General features: G+C 42.7%; 2 protein-coding genes across 2 annotated transcripts; both read right to left on the bottom strand.

Annotated features, from left to right (window-relative positions):
• Positions 1 to 6,080: 6,080 nt before the first annotated feature.
• Positions 6,081 to 6,497, bottom strand: LOC143023615 (protein FAM200C-like). The gene has a single exon (XM_076182202.1). The coding sequence runs from the start codon at positions 6,495 to 6,497 to the stop codon at positions 6,081 to 6,083; it is 417 nt and encodes a 138-aa protein (XP_076038317.1).
• A 79-nt stretch (positions 6,498 to 6,576) lies between these two features.
• Positions 6,577 to 7,272, bottom strand: LOC143023614 (general transcription factor II-I repeat domain-containing protein 2-like). Its single transcript, XM_076182201.1, has one exon. It carries the CDS (start codon positions 7,270 to 7,272, stop codon positions 6,577 to 6,579), a length of 696 nt encoding a protein of 231 aa, XP_076038316.1.
• Between the last annotated feature and the right edge of the window lie 10,141 nt (positions 7,273 to 17,413).

The raw sequence follows: 17,413 nt of genomic DNA, 5'->3' as shown, positions 1-17,413 counted from the left end.
TGCCTCTCCTGAAAAGTTTATGTTTTTTATATTTAAATAGCCATATCTCTGTTTCTTTTTGTCCGATTTCATTCATTCTTTCGAATTTGTAAAGAGAAAGAGTAATTCTTTAATTTGATCAGGAAAAAACAAAGGAAACTGTAACTTAACTTTTTTGTTTAATTTATCATAGCAGATTTTCACTGAAGTTTCCACTATTCAAAATAAAAAAATCATAAAAAAGAATAAAAGAGAGTAGGAAAAAATCTAACTCAATGAAGTTGATTTCAAGACACTAAACTTTAATTTCCTACATAGTAGGCTGATTACCTATGCCTGTGGATACTTCAATGATTACAGATACTATCATAAAAAAAAGAAAGAAAAAAATTAACTACACGTAATATATACATGTTACTAAAACAATTTAGTATGCAATAATACTCTTTCCGATAGAGTAAGTATACATAAGTTCACCAAAGAAATTGAACAACTTTTATGACACGTTCACCTATAAGCACTTCCCACAGTCCCTTAAGGCAGAGTGACTGGAGAAAGTGGATAGTTTTAGATACTTGGGTGCAAATGTGGCAGGAAAGGGTGGAGTGGAGGTGGAGGTAGAATGTAGATTGAGAGAAGTGAGTAAATGCCTTGGTGAATTAAAGAGTGTAATGAGGAATAGACATTTAGGAATGGATGCGAAGAGGAGACTGTATGAAGGAGTGATTGTGCCAACAGCACTGTATGGGGCAGAAACGTGGAACATAAGAGAAGAGAGAAGGAGTTTGAATGTGTTTGAGATGAGGTGTCTGAGAAGTATGGTGGGGGTTACTAGGCTGGATAGAGTGAGAAATGAGGAGGTGAGGAGGAGAACAGGGGTGAAAAAGGAGCTGGGAGATAGGGTTGATGAAAGAATATTAGGATGGTTTGGACACATGGAAAGAATGAGTGAAGAAAGACTAGTAAAAGAGGTATGGAAGGCAGATGTGGAGGGAGTGAAAATGAGGGGACGTCCTAGGATGAGGTGGATGGATGAGGTGAAGGGGGCTTTGGGGAAGAGGGGAATGTCTGTTGAGGAAGGAAGGGAGAGGACGGAAGACAGAGGTGAGTGGAGAATGGTTGTATATGGATGATGTTGTGATTGCATGAGGAGGAATGGGCAGGGGGGTGGGGGGTGAGGTAGTATGTGTGAGTAAATTTTGACGCAGCCCGAAGGGATTTCTCCCCGTCTTCTCCTTATATGCAAGGGGGGACGGAGAGGGGGGGTCGCCGATTAAATGAAGCGGCCTTGCTGTGGATGTGCTGTGTCTTGCGACACTGCTTCTGACCCAGGGCGGTGGGCAAGGTGCAGGGATGACCCGTCATCCAGGAGGTGCTCAGATGAGAGGGAGGGTGGGAGGGGTGTGGAGTGTATTTAGGGATGAAATGGGTGGGAGTGTTTTTATGCCTTTCCCTTTTTGGCTACCTCTCTTGAAAGGGGGGAAAAACCTTGGTATATGTATGTATGTATGTTAACCCACTATCTGCCACGGTCATTCTTACTTAACCTTCCTGGCTCTCTCCACCTCTCTCTCTCTGTATTAGTAATCATATTGTATATCATAATTCATAACATATCATATTGTATATAATAAATACTAACATATAATGTATATTATAAATACTAACATGATGAGTTTACCAAATAACACAAGACATACCTTGAATTGGCATTGCTTGCAATGACTGCCTTGCTTCAGTTTCAGGGAGAAGTTCCAGCCTGCCAGGTTCGTTCTCCTTGTTGTGGGACACAGCAGTTGCACTGTCAGGATCATCTGTAAAAAATATATTTCAACCCTCTATCTGCCACAGTCAATCTTACTTAACCGTCCTGACTCTCCACCTCTCTCTCTCTTTCTCTGTATTAGTAATCATATTGTATATCATAATTACTAACATATCATATTGTATATAATAAATACTAACATGTAATGTTTATCATAAATACTAACATGTAATGTTTATCATAAATACTAACTTGATGAGTTTACCAAATGATACAAGACATACCTTGAATTGGCATTGCTTGCAATGACTGCCTTGCTTCAGTTTCAGGGAAAAGTTCTAGCCTACTAGGTTCGTTCTCCTTGTTGTGGGACACAGCAGTTGCATTGTCAGGATCATCTGTAAAAAATATATATATTGTTAACCCTCCATCTGCCACGGTCATTCTTACTCAGTGCTTCCACATCAAAAAAATTTGTTACCCTAGACAGTTGTGTCAATTACCCTAAGTTATAACTTTAATATATATATATATATATGTATATGTGTGTGTGTGTGTGTGTGTGCATGCATGCGTGTATACATATGAGAGAGAAATGGTTGGGGAAGGGCAAATGAAGATGTGTTGGGAATAGATATCTCTCTCATTTGTCCGAAATAGTTTTTAAATATATACATGTATATATGTAATATATATATATATATATATATATATATATATATAATTATATATATATAATTATATTATTATCACATTCTTTTGCTGGCAAATAATAGAACTGCATATGTAAAGATCTAGGTATTTCTATAAAAATAACAAGTAAAATACTGAGCGTAATCCAGAAAATAAAGACTGGAGCTAGGTTCTCCCTTTAGAGCAGCAGATTCTTTGCAAGTAGCACTGCTTTTCATATTTCTAACAGCTTTAAGTAAACTTACGTCAATAATTAAGGTATTTGTTTTTGCATTGTTGTTCTTCATGTGGTAAATTGCGTGCATGAGCCCACAGATTGTTTCATTTTTCAGACTGTTCCTCTAGGATGTTTTGGTTAAATTTAGTTTGCTAAAAAACCTTTCAACAGATGCATTTGAAAAGGGCAGCGACAGTAAATTACTGATCACATTTTTTAGATTGGGAAAGCATATAATTCCAGCTGCATTTCTTTTGCTGAAAACAGTGGCGGCACCAGGGTGGGGGGGGCTTTAGCTCCCCCAAAATGTGGCCAGCCCCCCCAACTGAAATGAGCAAATTGAAAATTGAAAACGCTCATTAAAATAATTTTATTAAGTGGAATTTTTAATTGCCAGGGCTAAAGATTTGTAAGCCATCAGTGCTAGCCCTACCATTAACCCCCTCCCCTTTGAAATGAGGATAATATATGTGTATTATCATATTACTATTAGCCCCCCAAAAATTTGCTCAGCCCCCCCCAACTAAAAATTCCTGGCACTGCCGCTGGTTGAAAACCATGTTAAAAGGCCAAGGAGCTACTGGACAGAACATTATCATACCTGTCCATCACATATAATCGTTATTTTAAATATCAATGTCGAAAAAATAAAATATTCTAGATTGGTTTTGTTCTAAAGGAATGTGAATGTGTCTGATTGACCTAGATTCTCTATTTGTACCCCAAAATTTGCCCAATTACCCTAAAAGAAACATTACCCTAAACTCTACCCCAGCACAAGATCTAAATTTATTTATATCTTGCCCCAGCATAGGCTTGATTACCCTAAAATAGGGTAATTACCCTAAAAGTGGAAGCACTGTTTTTACTTAACTTTCCTGGCTCTGTAGATACGGTTTGCAAGGAAACACATGGGAGAAATAAGGGAAAAATGCAAGGGTAGTTTTGTCCTTTTAAGCCATGAAAATAATTACTAGAGCCCAGCACAAAATTACAGCCAAAGATGTCGGCATTGATGTAGTATATTTGACCAGCATTGTAAGAGTTGTCACACACACACACACAAACTAAGATTTATACTGTCCTCTCTCTCTCTCTCGTGCCAACATGATGATAATAATAACAATAGTGTTGAACTGCAATTTATTTGGCACTTATGAGAGCACCGAATATGACGAACTGCTATAACGGTCAATTTCCATGTTCGTGCTCTCGGTATTTCAAATCCCTCAAACCTCTCAACCCCCCCTCTTCCTCTCTCTCTGGTCTATATACAACCATTTGATTATCCATACACTAGGTAGTGGTAATTATTATCTTCTTACCTTCGAGTTTTGGTATCCTTCGTGTTGGAAGAGCATCATACTTCAAGACTTTGCGACGCTTAGGCACTGGTAGATCGAGAAGCTCGTATTTGAGTTGCCTTTTATAATCAGGGGATCCAAAATGAAGACTGCAGAGTCGTGCATTTTGAACATTAATAGTGTTCTTGTTTCCACACAGCTCAATCCATCTTTCACACACCTTCTTATTTGCAGGGAAACGATGAAAATGAACATTTGGCTTATTATCTCTTTGGTTTGAGCCACAACCCTTTATGGCACAATTAGCCATATTGTCAAGACCTATATATACCGGTATATATATAGATTTAAATTGCCAGAATATAACCAATTGCGTGGAGCGGTGCGAGCGGAGGCTACAACCTATTTGATGAACGTTTCAATTACAACTAACAGCGATGGTACGAACGAACCCCACTGTGCGCATCCAATTGACGTCACGGACACCCTGCGCCAACACCTTCGAAATTCGGTCGGAAGTGGTTAGACCTGTTTACTTAGACCTTGAGGCAAGTCACCGTGACCAATCCTCACAATACAAAATACAAAAATGGGGGATAGATAGTTTAAAGCTGGGTGTGAGGAGGAGGGGGGTGTTAGTAGAAGACGACAGTATAGAAAATGAAGGAAGTTTAAGTGGGACAGACCCACTTGCATTGTTTTCGGAGTGGTTAATACAGGGATCGGCAACCCAAAATGTTGGAAGAGCCATATTGGACCAAAAAACAAAAAACAAATATGTCTGGAGCCGCAAAAAGCCTTATAATAAAGGCAACACATGCTGTATGTATCTATATTAGCCTACTATCAAAATGACTAAGTTGGCTACAAATACATAATGAGCCTTCATGATTAATGTTTATTTTCCCTGCAGCGCATCCTGTAGGGAATGACGCACCACGTGACTACTCTTGTACGATGCCGCCTCAAGTTTAACTTCATTACAATATTAATGAATTATGTTTCATTGCTTTGATGAAATTAAAGAAATACAATAAAGAAATCCGATTTTTGATGTCATTTTTATTATGAGGATTCGAAAAAACGACAAAATGGAACGTACATAACGTGCCCCTTATCTGGGCAACAGAGTGCAATAAAACGCAGCCTGCATTTATAAAAATAAAACAGCAGCCTTTTGAAAATGTAAAGTATATAAAATCAAATTAATATAGTCTAAGTTTGATTTCTGTGCAAATGCCAAGCAAGTCAGTGCAAGGGTAAAACGCAGCAGCCTCTTCTCTTTTGACACGCAACCAACGCAGCTATCCTCGGACCTGAGCAACAAAACACAATAATATCCCTAAGTGTCATTCCAAATATATACTGACGAAAATCAGAAATCACTTTATAAAAACAGCCACTTTGTTACTAAATATGTGCCTATGACAGGATTGTGTTTTTACCCGTTTAATGTGACTTCTGTTTTTGGACATCACTGGTCAGCTTCTCAACATCGGGCATGTAAGATGTAACTTTAATCTTGACGCAGGACTGCAAGCTCTCATCAGTGAGGCGGGTGCGATATTTTGATTTGATGTGGTTCATGTTTGAGAATATCTGCTCGCACAACTGTCAGGAAGAGCATTCCATGTGTCATAGACAAGTTTCTCGGGTGTTGGGAGGCTTTCAATTTCGCTCCATTTGTGGCTTTGGGCAAGCTGGGCTCTCTGGCGAGTGACGTCTTCAAGCTCGGCTGTCAGACGTTTGAATTTGGACACCCATAAATCTTTGTCGGCTATATCAGCCATTTCCATTTCAAGGTCAGCTTGATTTACTCCTGGAAATCTGCTCAACAAGGACGGGTCAATCTCCAGGGGTGTGACAGGGAAAGACAGTGTCATTTTTTCCTTTCGGAACTCGCAAAATCTGCTCCCAAATGCAGTTTGCATTTCAACGATCGCACCTTGTAAATAATCACCGTTGAGTGTGTGATCGTGATGGGCCTCTTTGAATTCTCTCAGGGAGGAAGTGGGAGAGCGTGCCTCGCTGTATATCTCTGGCAAAGACAGTCAGCTTGCGCTCGAATGACAAAACAGCTTCCAGCATTTGCAGTGCAGTGTTTCCCCGCCCCTGGAGACTTTCATTCAGCTTGTTTAGGTGGCTTGTCATATCTACCAAAAAGTGCAGTTTTTCGAGCCACTCGGTATCTTCCAGTTGCGGGTAGTTCAGGTCTTTGCTTTTCAGGAATGTTTTCACGTGTTCTAAACAAGCGACGCAAAACCTCGCCCCTGGACAGCCATCGGACTTTGTTGTGTAGTAGGAGATCGGAATATTCGCTGTCAACTTCATCAAGCAATGCACGGAACTGACGGTGGTTCAGTGCTTTTGCAATTATCTTGTTCACCATCTCGATGACAAGGTTCATCACCGCCATACACTCCGATGGGAATGTTTGTGCACACAGTGCCTCTTGATGCAAGATGCAGTGGAATGCAAGCAGATTTCGATCCAATGCTTTCTGTAGCAAAGTCACAAACCCCCTTTTTGATCCTCTCATGTTGGGTGCCCCATCTGTAGCCACTGAAATCAGGTGGTTGGTGTTTATTCCATTTTCATTTAAACACTTCAGCACAGCCTCACATATTTCCTCCCCCCGTGTTTGGCCTTTCAGTGGTATTAATTGGATCATTTCTTATTGCGGCCCATCGGAGTTCATACCTGCATAAAAGCGCAGTCTGTTCAATATCGATCACATCACACGACTCATCACAGGCAATTGAGTATACTGGCGCTGAATTAATGTCCTTGATTTGCTGATCGGTGATGTTGCCTGCCATTTTAATGGCCCTTTCCTTCACTGTCTTAGCGGAGAGAGGCATGTCTTTGATTTTCTGTATGATCTCGGTTTTGTTTTTGAAGTCTGCAAACAAGTGTTCTGATATGTTGAATGACTCCTTCATGTAGTCACCATCTGTGAATGGTTTTCCACGCTTTATTATCTCCCGGGTTGCAACAAAACTTGCAGCAGTAGTGGAGTTTGGAGATGCAATCCACTTCTTAAATCTATTTTTGCGCTCCTCTAATTTCTCCAGAAGTAATGCAATCGCACTTTTTCCCTCACTCCCAACTGGGTACTCTGCTGCAAATGTAGCATGCCTTCCCTGGAAATGTCTTTCCACATTACTCTTTTTGTTATTTGACAACTTCTCGCTACAGAGCAAACATTCAGGCAATCCTTCCGCGTTGGCAATGAATGCAAATGATTCGGTCCAAGAAACGTTGAATCCTCTGCTCTCCTCAGTTATTTTTCTCTTTTTCCCTTTGGGATTCATGGCCCATCACACAGCCGCCGGTTTGTTTACAACAGCCACCTGCCTGGCATCCCGCCCTGCTGATAGAAACGTGTGTCTGTAGTATGCGCGAGCGAACAAAGTTAATCACACGAAGACCAGGATATAAGTGATGTATTCTGAGGAAATTATCACCCTCCATAACTAGGGCCACGTCATCATATGAGATATCGTTTCGGTATATAAAAACAGATAATCATATTAATTTAATTTATAGTTTAACGAACACAAAGCAAACCACATACGAATACTAATGCAAATGAAATACTATATATATCATAATGACTTGTATAAAAACATACAGCTAAACAATATTTCCTGCACACAGATAAGCAAACATAACATACAAACATACTTTACCAGGCAAGCTTACAATTCCCAACAATAACTTACACATGACATACACGTAACCAACAATTGGTCGTGGTCTTCCACATCCGTAGCAACTCGACCAAATATGCCGCATCCAACGATAAAAAGTACACTCATATATATAAACAGATATGCAAAATATTACCATGGCCATATAAAAATACCCTTTAGACCTCATTTCATTAACAAAATCAAAACATGGATAATATGAGAGAGAAAAAAAACTAAATGAAATGTGTTGTTCACTACATGTCGCAGGCTATGACGCAAATCTTCGTTGACAGAAATGTTGAAATTTAATATTCTACACATTTTTACAGCATTGGAAAACGTTAAGAATGTGTCATGTTTGTCCTACAGAAACCATATTAAAACAAAAAATATATTTCCCTCCCCCATCTTTTTCCATTTTCAAACACTTGAAAAAGCACTAGGGCAGCGCTAAAAAGCCGCGGGTTGCCGACCCCCGGTCTATCTCCTTGTTCGCACCCTCCAAGTTGACCTCATCGCACCCCTCCGTGAGCGACTTGAAGCGTTTCCAGTTCGCTCTCTTGGGCGCGAATCGGCATCTTATCGGGATTTGAATGGGGGACGCAGACACTGTCATAATGACTGGGATGTGGTCGCTTGATGTAAGTGGACCTGGTGTTATGTGGTAGTTGTGAGTGGCATGTCTGTTTTGTAGGACTATGTCTGGAGTGGTGGATGTTTGATGGTTAATGTATGTGGGGAATTCGGGTCCTATGTGTGTCATGCCGTAATTATCTACGAGGTGAGTGACTCCTTTGCCGGGGGGGTTTGAATCCCTGTGTCCCAGTGCATGGGACCTGGCATTTAGGTCGCCCATTATGTATGTTGGGTGTTGGAATGTGGCGAGTCTTATGAAGTCTGGAAATACTAGGTAGCATCGTCTGAATGGGATGCATGTTTAGGCAAATGTTGTAGGTCCTAGAGAGGTTTCTATGGTTACTGCTAACATGTCTGAGTGAAAGTCGTCTATTAGTTTGTGTTTTAAGTGTGTTTGGACCGCAATGCATGTTCCGTCGTGTTTTTCTTGCGTGGTGTTTATGGAGTGAATGGTGTATCCTGGTATTTTTATTGGTCTGTCTTTGTTACACCCGTGTCCGTTAATGATTATGATATTTGGGTCTATTCGTCTGTAGGTGTTTATTAGTTCGTGTCTTCTGTTGTGCCAGTCTAGTACGTTGTGCTGTAGGACTTTGAGTGTAGTGTAAATGTTGGTGTTTATTTGTGTGTTTTATGTAGTTATTGTTGTTTTGTTTAGTTTTCTAAATTTAGTTGCTGGTAGTAGTTTGATTTCGAAAACTTCCTCGTCGTACAGACTTTTGTTCCAGTTCTCTATAATTGGTCCTAACTTGATTTCGTCAGTTTTAGGTACGATTTTGAAATGTCCTTTGTCCAGTCCTTTTGAGAGGTTGTGTGTTGTTGGGATGGTTGTGATGTGTGTGTTTACTGCTGCGCATATTGTGAAATCTAATTCCTTTTCTGAGGTGTGTTCTGAGCCTATATCTGTGTCTTCCGTGATGGAGATCTTTGGTTGGGTGGTAACGGTTTGGGTGCTTGTGGTGTTGTTGGAGGGGACGGATTGGGAGGAGGAGGAGAAAGGTTGGTGTGTGTGTGTGTGTATAATTCGGGAGTGAAGCTCCCACGGGCTCTGGGGCTTATAAGATAGAAGATACTCGATCCGTTACAAATATCGAGTCATAGAAGACACGAGAAGAAGAAGAAGAAGAAGATTCAAGTAACAAGATCCAAATAACAAGACAGAAGAACCCAGAAAAGAAGAAAGAAGAATTCGGAAAACCAAGCCTGCTGCTCGAGGCCCTTACTGTCATCCAAAGCCACCATTCAAGGTGGGTTCTGTGGAGCGAGCGCCGGTCTTCTCAAGGAGAACAGCACTAAGGTAGTATAAGCGTCAAGGACGGTAATTTTCCACCCACCCTCATCCTTGCTCCTACTATCTCTAAACATCTCTCAAACTCACACCAACATAACTTTCTCCCCCTTTACACAACAAATCAACATTGATAGGAAGGGAAATGACCGAGAACAGAGTCCGCCTACGGGCGGACAGAGGTGAACCACCGGACAAAGGGAGTGTTATCCAAACCATCTGTGGGGATTTAGGCATCCCCATAGTAAATATCTTCAAGGCAGGCAAAGGGTACAATGTACTCTGCGCAAACGGACATGACGTGGAACAATTCCACGAAAACACAGCTAAGAACAAATTAAACAATATAGGCCTTACACCAGTACTACTGCCACAACAAAGAGCACGTAGAACAGTCTACTGCACAGGGGTAGACCCATGGGTAGGCGAGAGGTCAGCCCTAGAAATTGAAAATGAGATCCACAGAGAACACGACTACCTGATGGGATCTCAAGTTTCAAAACTAGGGACTCTGACCAGAACCTTTAAAATGACATGCTCCACTGAAGGCCAGGCAGAGAGAATCACAAAGGAAGGCATAAAAGCCTTCAACATGTACATCCCGGCGGACAGAGTCCGAAGGGAGGAGTATGTAGAGATAACGCAATGTCTCAAGTGTTATCAATATAATCACTCCACAAAACAATGCCCCCAAAAGGAAAACATCTGCTCAAACTGCTCGCAGTCAGGCCACACCCACAAACAGTGCACCGAACCAACACCTCAGTGCTTAAACTGCCAGGGGAATCATGTGGCAGTAGCATGGTCCTGTCCCACACGAAAGGAGGAGAAGAACAAGCTCCTTAAAGCTAAGCGGACAAAAACGTACGCGAGTGCAGTACAAAATAACACCAAAATCAATGCACAAGCTCCTACCTCAGCCACCACTCAACCCACACAACACACAGGACTTCCACAAATCACCTTGAATCTGTCCAATACACTACAACTACAAACAGTGGGCATGATTTACTCAGCACACTTACATAACATCACTCACCCAGGAACTTTCCAGACACACCTCACAGAGCTCTGTATCCAAAATAACATTACTCCATTCTCACTAATCCCAGCAGGCTCTTCCGAATCTCTTTTGGGAATCACAGTACAAACAGGAAACACAACCCCTACCAACAATCCTCCTTCCAACAATCCTCCTACCAACAATCCTCCAACCTACAATACTTCTATCAACACAGACACAGTTACCCACACCCCCTCCCCACACTCCCCCTCCGCTACACCAAACAAAACCGTTACAACGCAAGAGACTGACAATCACGTACCTTCCTCCTCCTCCTCCCATTCCGTCCCCTCCAACAGCACCACAAGTACCCAAACCGTTACCACCCAACCAAAGACCATCACAGAAGACACAGACTCAGACCCAGAACACACTTCAGATAAGGAATTAGATTTCACAATATACGCAGCAATAAACACACACATCCCAAACATCCCAACAACACACAACCTCTCAAAAGGACTGGACAAAGGACATTTCAAAATCGTACCTAAAAAGGAAATCAAAATAGGACCAATTATAGAGAACTGGAACAAAAGACTGTATGACGAGGAAGTCTTCGAAATCAAATTGATTCCAGCAAATAAGTTCAGGAGACTAAACAAAACACCAACAAGCACATAAAACACACAAATAAACACCAACATGTACACTACACTCAAAGTCCTACAGCACAACGTACTAGACTGGCACAACAGAAGACATGAACTAATAAACACCTACAGACGAATAGACCCAAATATCATAATCATTAACGGACACGGATGTAACAAAGACAGACCAATAAAAATACCAGGATACACCACTCGCTCCATAAACACCTCGCAAGAAAAACACGACGGAACATGCATTGCGGTCCAAACACACTTAAAACACAAACTAATAGACGACTTTTACTCAGACATGTTAGCAGTAACCATAGAGACCTCTCTAGGACCTACAACATTTGCCTCAACATACATCCCATTCAGACGATGCTACCTAGTATTTCCAGACTTCATAAGACTCGCCACATTCCAACACCCAACATACATAATGGGTGACTTAAATGCCAGGTCCCAAGCACTGGGACACAGGGATTCAAACCCCCCTGGCAAAGGAGTCACTCATCTCATACATAATTACGGTATGACACACATAGGACCCGAATTTCCCACATACATTAACCATCAAACATCCACCACTCCAGACATAGTCCTACAAAACAGACATGCCACTCACAACTACCACATAACACCAGGGCCACTTACATCAAGCGACCACATCCCAGTCATTATGACAGTGTCTGCGTCCCCCATTCAAATCCCGATAAGATGCCGATTCGCGCCCAAGAGAGCGAACTGGAAACGTTCAAGTCGCTCACGGAGGAATGCGATGAGGTTAACTTGGAGGGTGCGAATAAGGAGGAGATAGACCGAGCATTACAAGCAACAGAAACAATCATACAACACGCAGCTACACTCACAATTCCAAAAAATAGCTCACAGAATACTACCACACGCGCCCATTACAGAAAACATTAAACGACTTCTAATACAAGCAAGACACATACACGAATACATCACAACACATCCACAAGGACCACATCACATCAAAAGACTTAACAAAATCAGACAGATACTCAACGAACACTACAAAGCACAACACCAAGAAAAATGGCAGGAAATGATCTCCAAACTTGCATCTACCAAAGACACAAAAACATTCTGGAAATCGGTAAACAGGATGATGGGAAACACTAAAATAACATATACTCATTACATAACAGACGAACAAGGCAAAAAACACTACACACCACAAGAAAAAGAAACAGCACTACGCACACACTGGGAAAAAACCTTCACCATCACACCAACAGAAAACCAAGACTTTGACAAGGACTTTGAAGAATACATTGAAACTTGTATGGAAGAACACTCATCTCTCATAACCCCCGCCACACACTCCTACCCCTTCGCTCTCCCTAAGGAGGGATTAGCCAAACCTATACAAACACATACACTACGTGAAGCCCTAAGCTCTATGAAAAATAGGGCGCCAGGCAGATCGGGAATAACAAAACAAATGCTCACACACGCACATCCCAAAATAATACAAAACCTCACAAACATCTTCAACGCAGCACTAGAAATGGGTTACTTTCCACGCACTTTAAAAACAGCAGTAATAATCTTTATCCCCAAAACAGGCACTAACTTAAGACACGTAAACAATAACAGACCCATATCACTCTTAGAAACACACGGAAAACTTTTCGAAAAAATACTAAATCACAGACTTTACACACACCTCCATCAACAAAACACATTAAAACCATCACAGCACGGCTTCAGACCAGGATTCGGCACACACACAGTTCTGGCCACACTATACCAGTCAATAGCAGTAGCTAAAGCCCAGAAGCAGCAGGTCAACCTGGTGCTCAGGGATGTGAGCAAAGCCTTTGATAAGGTATGGTGGTCAGGGCTAAAATACAAAATAATTCAACTACACCTCCACCCATACCTCACACGTATACTCTGTAATTTCATAACAGACAGGAAAGCATACATACGCATACATCACCACATAGGACAAGAATTCACCATCACCTGTGGAGTCCCGCAAGGAAGCTCCATTAGTCCAACATTATACAACATTTACATACATGATATACCGGAACCACAGCCGGGATGTCAACACATCATATACGCGGATGACATCACACAAATCATTACACAACCAGGAAAATCAACACGCATGCTTGCGAAAAAGACAGAGCGCGAGATCAGAAGCATTAATGCTTTCGAGCGCTGCTGGAAGATTCGCACGAACACACAAAAATTCACATTGATACATATACAAGGACAAGGGAAGTCACCTGTCACGACAGATGGCATCCAACACAAATACTCAACACATGGCAAAGTACTCGGCTGGAACTTCTCCTATGGAGGAGCAGCCCATGTCGAGAGGGCAGCAGCCTTAGCTAAACGGAGCCTTCACTGTGAGGCTTCAACGCTTCAGAGAGCTGCCAATGAAACAAAAACGGACCCTCTACTTCGCCTATGTGAGGAGCGTTTTAACATACCCTGCCATTCCACTCCACACACTTAGAAAGTCACCCCTACAGAAATTACAGTGTACAAAACAGAGCACTAAAATTCATAACAAACACAAAATGCACAGACAGAAAAACAGCTGAAGAACTACACACAGAAACGAACACTCCAGCAATAAACACGCAACTACACACACAAGCAACTAAAACATGGGAAAGATTATTCACTCTCGACACACCACTCTTACAAGAACTCACGTCACTACCAGAACACACGAAACAACATAGAAACTGGCCTCTCAGTTATGAAAAAACATTAGAAGATCACACTTCACAATTCACAATATAACCACATTGTAAAAAAATCACAACAGCTATTTGCACACAGACGAGGAAAAGTTTATATACCACACCCACTCTCACACACCCTTCCAACCGACAGGTAAGCTCAGACGAGAAAGTAACTGTATACACCACTCCCACCCTCGAACACCCTCCATCACCCGATAAGCAAGCTACAAGTTTATACTCCACACCAGCCCTCAAACACCCTCCAATTACTCAACATACCAACATTCACGAACAAACTTCTCAGACTTAGTGAGCAGCCGTAGTTGGCATGAGCGGTCCCGGGGGAGCGAGAACCCAATCCACGCGTCTGATTGGTCAATTGTCTCCCTCCGCCGGCCGCACTGAGCCGCTACCTGTCACTAAACATACTAACATTCACATTCACGTATAATAACTAACACGAACGAACGCAAACTAGAAATATATACATACACAACATGGAAGTCCTCCAAGTAGACACAAAACTAAATCACTACCCAACCAATTTAATTCACTACCCACCCAATTTAATTCCATCAAATCACTTAGCGTGATGGATAGGAGTATATATGGAGGTACCTACCTCCATATATACGCCTGCCCTTCATGACAGGTGTGACTCCAAAAGTCCGGTTATTAGAAGAACATACAACTCCTCCTACACGGTGTAAATCACAATGCACAGTAACTCCACTGAATAACACTGTAAGTTGGTATCCCAACACTCTTTTAACCTCTCACTTCCTTCCTTACTTCTAACTTTCTCCTTCCCCTCCTCCCCCCCTCCGCCCATCGGGCACCCCTCCTTCCTTACCCCCAAATTACCGTCGCGGGCTCTGGTTTTTAGCCCGTTTGGTGGGTGATTTGACTTATGAGTGTGTGTGGGCCCAACCACACTCACTCATACATTCACAAGATGTGCATACGTACATGAATTACGTATGCACATCTCAGTGAATGCACCCTACATAAGATGAAGTGAATACAGTAAACGGTGTTATATCAATTGAAATAAATTAAAAGAAAGAAGGGGGGGGTGATTAAATGTATGAGTGTGTGTGGCTTTGTCCACGCCCACTCACACATTTGTTGGATGTGCTTGCTGTGCCAGTGCCCTTGCAGTAAGCATGGATATGCTCATGCAATGGGCCCAGTTTCCACAGCAGCCTGTGACAGGAACAATGAAAAATTATATTTACGAAATAAACATATATTGAATTTCACTGAACACTATCACATAAAAAAAAAAAAAAAAGACAAGGTCTGCTCGATAGGGAGCCAGAATGAACACTGCCCGCCGGCGCCCTGGGACGCTCGACGATTTGGCGGGTGAACCGGACTGGTGGTTCCAAAATAGTTTATACATACTTTATATTGGACAAGAGTCCTTGGAACACGTATATATATAATTACAATTAATTTTGTTATATTTATACATATATACTGGATGTTTACATAGGTAATAAAGATGTATACATAATTATGTGTACATATACGTATGTGTACATGCGATTGCATATCTACACATGCCCACGAGCCGTCGACCATTATAAGCCTGTTTAGCACCATCCTCTCCGCTGTCTTCCCCATGCAGCTTGTCAGGCTGATGGGGCGGTAAGCACTACTAAGTATTTCAGCGGCTTTGACCCATCGTTTTTCGCTCATATTTCCGAAATAACCATTCACATCAGTATGAGAAATTAGCACAGCCTAATTCACACCTGGCCATAATTTTTGACGTTAGAGTGCATTTACAAGTGTATTTAATTACGGCGTTTACTCTTGATATTAAGTGTGTCGTAGCCGACACCCGTGAAGTAAATCGAACAGGTGAAGTCGTGACGTCATCACAAACTACCTCGTGTATCCCAACTTCACTTGTTCGATTTACTTCAAGGGTGTCGGCTACGACACACACAATATCAAGAGTAAACACCGTTATTAAATACACTTGTGAATACACTATAACGTCAAAAATTATGGCCGGGTGTGAATTAGGCTGTGCTAATATACCATGCTGATCTGAATGATTATTTCGGAAATATGAGCGAAAAACGATGGGTCAAAGCCGCTGAAATACTTAGTAGGTTCCTTTGGCTTTGGAATTGGCGTTATGATTGCCGTCTTCCAGGCTGTTGGTAGCTTGCCAGTCCTCCAAGACGCGTTTATCACCCTTAAAAGTGCCTCGTCACCCGCTGGCCCAAGGTGGGCCAGCATGGAATAGGTGACGAGGTCCTCTCCAGGTGCCGTGTCTGAGCTGGTCTTGTGCGTGACCCGTAGCTCCTGAAGCGTAAAGCTAGCGTCAGTATCATCCGACCGACTCACCATGTCCTCAACACCTTGGCGCCTCACTCCTTGGAGGTCCTGCAATGTGTCTTGAACACACTGCGGGAGTGAGGTGCTGCTGGAGCGAGAGACAAACTCCTGCACCAGCCGCTTCGCCTCAGCATCAGGGGCATGATGAGTGCGTCGTGGTTGAGTCCTGCCAGTAGCCCTACGGAGCTTAGACCACAGCTCTGCTAGGGAGGTGTGAGCAGTAAAGCCCTCACACCATTCAAAAAATTTAGCTCTTCTGGCATCTGCAGCTATGACGTGAGCTTCATGAACTGCAGCGCGCAAGTTGGCCAAATTAGTCCGAGTTCGGCGCCGTCGGAAAACACGCCTAAGCATGTTCACCCGACGGTTGGCCTCTCTCACCTCGGGGGTATAACAGCTGTTCTTATGTTCTCTGGGGGACTGGCGAGTCTTTGGGATGGCTCCGTTGGCAGCCACCTGAATGGCTGCAGAAAAGTCAGCTTCCAACGTTTCCACGTCCTGTGGTGGGACGTAGGACGCTGCCCATTCTTCAACAGACTTCCCAAACACTGGCCAGTTTGCCAAAGCTGTCTTCCACCTGGGAACAGGTAATACAGCTGGTATGGGTGGTGCATCCCGTATGTTCACAGAGACACCGAAGTGATCGCTAGTGACAGTAGGATGCACCACCCAGGTTACCCTAGGGAGGAGAGTGGCCGTCGCCAAGGTCAGATCAAGTCGTCCACCTCGCACGTGCGTCGGATTTCCATCATTCAACAACGCAATGTCAGGGCATTCATCTAATACTGAACTTGAGTGGTGCCCAGCGACATTGGGCCCATGGGACGACATCAAAATATCATGATGGGCGTTGAAGTCCCCTCCTATGATGAGGAGCCTGTCCGCAGCAAGAGCACACACTTCTCCAAGGTCCAGTTCCGCTCTCAGGCCCCTGTATATGTACGTTTCGTGAGCCCGATGGAGTCGAACCACAAGAACTTCTACACCATCCCCACATGATACAGGGTCCGTGATCTCGCTGCAGGGGATGGATGATTTGACTAAGATCATGCACCCCCTAGCAGTGAGTGAGCGAGGGAGGGAGAAG

This window comes from Oratosquilla oratoria, unplaced genomic scaffold (genome assembly GCF_046742065.1).
Source record: "Oratosquilla oratoria isolate Oo_2021 unplaced genomic scaffold, ASM4674206v1 SCAFFOLD52, whole genome shotgun sequence".
Taxonomy (NCBI): Eukaryota; Metazoa; Arthropoda; class Malacostraca; order Stomatopoda; family Squillidae; genus Oratosquilla; species Oratosquilla oratoria.
The sequence above is the reverse complement of the archived record's forward strand: the minus strand, read 5'-3'. Positions and strand labels throughout refer to the sequence as shown.